This window comes from Guillardia theta, assembly GCF_000315625.1.
Source record: "Guillardia theta CCMP2712 unplaced genomic scaffold GUITHscaffold_185, whole genome shotgun sequence".
NCBI lineage: Eukaryota > Cryptophyceae > Pyrenomonadales > Geminigeraceae > Guillardia > Guillardia theta.
Genome location: NW_005434491.1, coordinates 9,786 through 13,323, shown reverse-complemented (window position 1 = coordinate 13,323; position 3,538 = coordinate 9,786). Strand labels below are relative to the sequence as shown.

Sequence of the window (3,538 nt, the reverse complement as noted above, 5' to 3'; positions counted from 1 at the left end):
GGTTTAAAGGCTCAGTCAGAAGAGCTTCTCCCTGAATTATCTTTTCAATCTAAACAAATTAGACTACTATGGGACCCTCTCCCTCCCTCCCTCCCTCCCTCCTTTCTCTCCCTCCCTCCCTCCCTCTTTCTCTTCCTCCCTCCCTCCCTCCCTCTTTCTCTCCCTCCCTCCCTCCCTCCCTTCTTCCCTCCCCTTAGTCTGCGAGCATCCATGCGGCTTCCTAACGTTCTCACCACCCCATGCGATCCCGCGCAGACTGTGGGGCCCCGGGGGGGCGCACAAACTAGCCTGCCATTGAAGGTCTACCTTGAAGTTAGGACAGCACCGAGACCGTACGCTACTTGGCCAAGTTTCAGAGTCGGTCATACCGGCCGGGCGTGGCCGGGGCGAGGCGATCGCAGGCTGAACGGTCACCGGCGGCAATCTGAGAGTAACTGCCATCATCGGATCCGAGGCACAGCACAGCGGCAAGTCAGCCCTGGGCCAGCTCAGTGCTGAAAGTCGGACTGAGCCCGGGCTGGATAGTACGACTCCGCCGCGGCGAGTAAAGAGATAGTACTAGACTAGTAGCTCGGCGGGAAGTCTGAGAACTAGACGAGTAGCTCCGAGCACAGACGGCCCAACTTTGAGTCACAGTAACTTTGAGTAAAGGAGCAGCTCCGCTTGATCTCAGTCTTCAGCCTGCTGAGTGACTCGGCACGGCCGGGAGTGACTGGCAGCGGCGGCAAGCAGTGACAAGGAGGTCCGCGAATGTTGGCTGACCAAGCGCCATGCGGCGTTGGCATGCGCAGGCGGTGATGGGCTTGGCGATGGTGGCGCTGGCGGTGCAGACGAGCATGCTCATCCTGCAGGAAGTGCAGGACACGTACAAGACCAAGGGAAGCAGCGCTCTCAAGTCCTCCTCCTCTCCGCCCGCTCCCAGCACTCATTCCCCTCCAGCTCCCAGCGACAGCCCAGCTGCGCGAGTGGCAGCTGGAGAAGGGGAGGCGCAGGAGAAGCTGATGAGCGACTCGAGCATGCGGGAGCTGAAGGGAGGAGGATCGACCGACATCGCCATCGGGATCGCCCACAAGATCCACGCGGTTCAGCTGGCCGTGTTCGTCAAGTCACTGAGAGCTTACTCAAAATGCGACATCGTTCTGTTTGTGGACGAGCTGGAGAAGGAGGTGGAGAAGATCGGGAGAGAAGCAGGTGTGAACTTCATCATCTTCAAGACGAGCGAGTCCATGGTGGAGAGGACGAGAAAGTTTCATCCGTCCACCATCCGGTGGCCCCTCATCCACCAGTTCTTCAGCCTCCACCCCGACAAGTACAAACGAGTGCTCATGGCAGACGTGCGCGACACGGCGTTCCAGGGCGACCCCTTTGAGATCCTCAAGGACTCCTCCTCCTCCTTCCTCGCCTTCACTGGCGTCCAGGATCGAACGATCGGGCAGTGCGGGTGGAACGGGGGTTGGGTGAGGGACTGCTTCGGGCCCGAGATGTTCAGCCGGCTGTCCTCGAAGCCCATCATCTGCTCGGGGATCTCGATGGGGACGATGGACGCAGTGAAGTCGTACCTGCAGGCCATGAGCGAGCATATCATGAAGCAAGAGTTCGCCGCCTGCGAGAGGAACGGAGTCGACCAGGGCGTACACAATGTGCTCGTCCACACGGACAAGATCCCCCACCTGAGGGTGAACAGGCAGGACGACGGGCTAGTTGCAAACATGCAGGCGCACGTGATGAAGTTTCGCTCCGGCAAGGTCTACAACGTCAACAACGAGCTGGCCCGGGTGGTCCACCAGTACGACCGGGACCTCGAGCTGCAGAGGAGCCTGCTGGACTCGTACGTGGACTTCGAGTGGCACAAGGAGAGCAAGGGGGAGGGAGTGTGCGAGGGCTACACGATCCGAGACAACTACGAGCTCTTCAAGGGCCTCGGGGACATCAAGGAGGAAGGAAACTACCCCACGTTCCAGGACTGCTGCAGGCAGTGCAACAAGCTGGCCAACTGCAAGTCCTTCACGCACAAGGCTGGTGGGACCGGCACTTGCTTCTTCAAGAGCGCGAGCCAGCCATCCAGCGACCCCATCCCTGCTCCCTTCCTCACCGGGGGCTGGAAGGCCTAGCGCGGTCAACCCCATCCCTGCTCCCTTCCTCACCGGAGGCTGGAAGGCCTAGCGCGGTCACTGATTTTGAAGTCACACTGTAAACCTAGAGACAGTACTAGAGCTGTCGTTGAGAATAATCAGGAGGAGGAGGAGGAGGAGGAGGAGGAGGAGGAAGTGGTAGCGATAGGTGTAGTAGAAGGAGGAGGGGGAGATGGCAGCGGCGAGGAGGAGGAGGAGGAGCTGGTTCCTCCTCTGAACATTAAAACAAAATTTTCGCAGAATTAATTTTTTTTTTTTGATGCTTTTTGAGGGAGGGGGAGGAGGGCGATGGCGAGGGGAGGGAGAGGAGGAAGATGGAGGGAGAGGAGGAAGATGGAGGGAGAGGAGAGTGTACAACAAGCAGGAAGAGAGAGGATGATCTATTGAAGAGAACTGCTGATGGAAAACAGAGATGCGGCAGGGAAATAATCTTACGAGGAGGATCATTGCGTGAAATGACGACCATGTGAAGATGCGCTAACACAGGCAGGAGGAAGCTGCGCTCCTGCTGCTGCAGACGAGGAGGGCGAGGAGGATTATGTAAGCAGGAGGGCAATGGAATAAGAATGTGGGAGCAGGACAGAAAAGATGTTGAGCATTGATCTGATTATAGAATAGGTTAAAATGGAGAAGGAAGAATTTCTTTTCACCCGCCTGTGCTCCCCACCCTCCCCATCCCCTTCCTCCTCTCCTCCTCCTCCCCTTCCTCCTCCTCCTCTCCTCCTCCTCTCCTCCCGGCATTCAATAGAAGGCTGTTTGAGCGTAGCCTGTCGAGAATCAGTCATGTGCCCTCGTGCCTCGAATAACATCAGCATTCCCACCACCTCCTCCTCCTCCATCACCACCTCCACCACCTCCTCCTCCACCACCACCACCACCACCACCACCTCCTCCTCCTCCACCACCTCCTCCTCCACCTCCTCCTCCACCACCACCTCCTCCACCACCTCCTGCCCCTGCCCCTGCCCCTGCTCGTGCTCTTCCCTCTTCCGTCACCTGCAGCGCCTCCCAGCAGCCCCCCAACTAGAATGAGAGTCATCTCATCCTCCTCGAAGATCGGATGCCTGGAGCAGTCACACGTCACGGCTGCCTCCCCCCCTCTCCTGCCCATGCCCCTTCCCCCCCACACACCTCCTCCTCCTCCTCCTCCTCCTCCTCCTCCTCCACTTCAACCTCCTCCTCCTCCTTCTCAACTTTAATGTCGTCGTCGGGTTTGTCGTCATATACCAGCTGAGGTACTTGGACTTTCTACTCCGGCGCGGGACTCCTCGGGAGGGGGGGAAGAGGGGGTTCAATTTTTTTGGAGAGAGTGAGGGGTTGTTACTTGAGAATCTCAATCAGGACTTCAGCCTGGGTTTCGCGTGGAGGGAATGTGCTACGTCCAGGCTCTACGAGGTGCCTAGTAT

The 3,538-nt window shown here is 58.3% G+C and overlaps 1 protein-coding gene across 1 annotated transcript; it reads left to right on the top strand.

Moving 5' to 3' along the window:
• Window positions 1-1,241: 1,241 nt before the first annotated feature.
• Window positions 1,242-1,856, top strand: GUITHDRAFT_51279 (hypothetical protein; the record flags this gene model as incomplete). The annotated part of the gene is made up of 1 exon (XM_005820215.1): window positions 1,242-1,856. A coding segment is annotated over one exon (615 nt), but the record flags the coding sequence as incomplete, so codon positions are not given.
• Window positions 1,857-3,538: the final 1,682 nt, after the last annotated feature.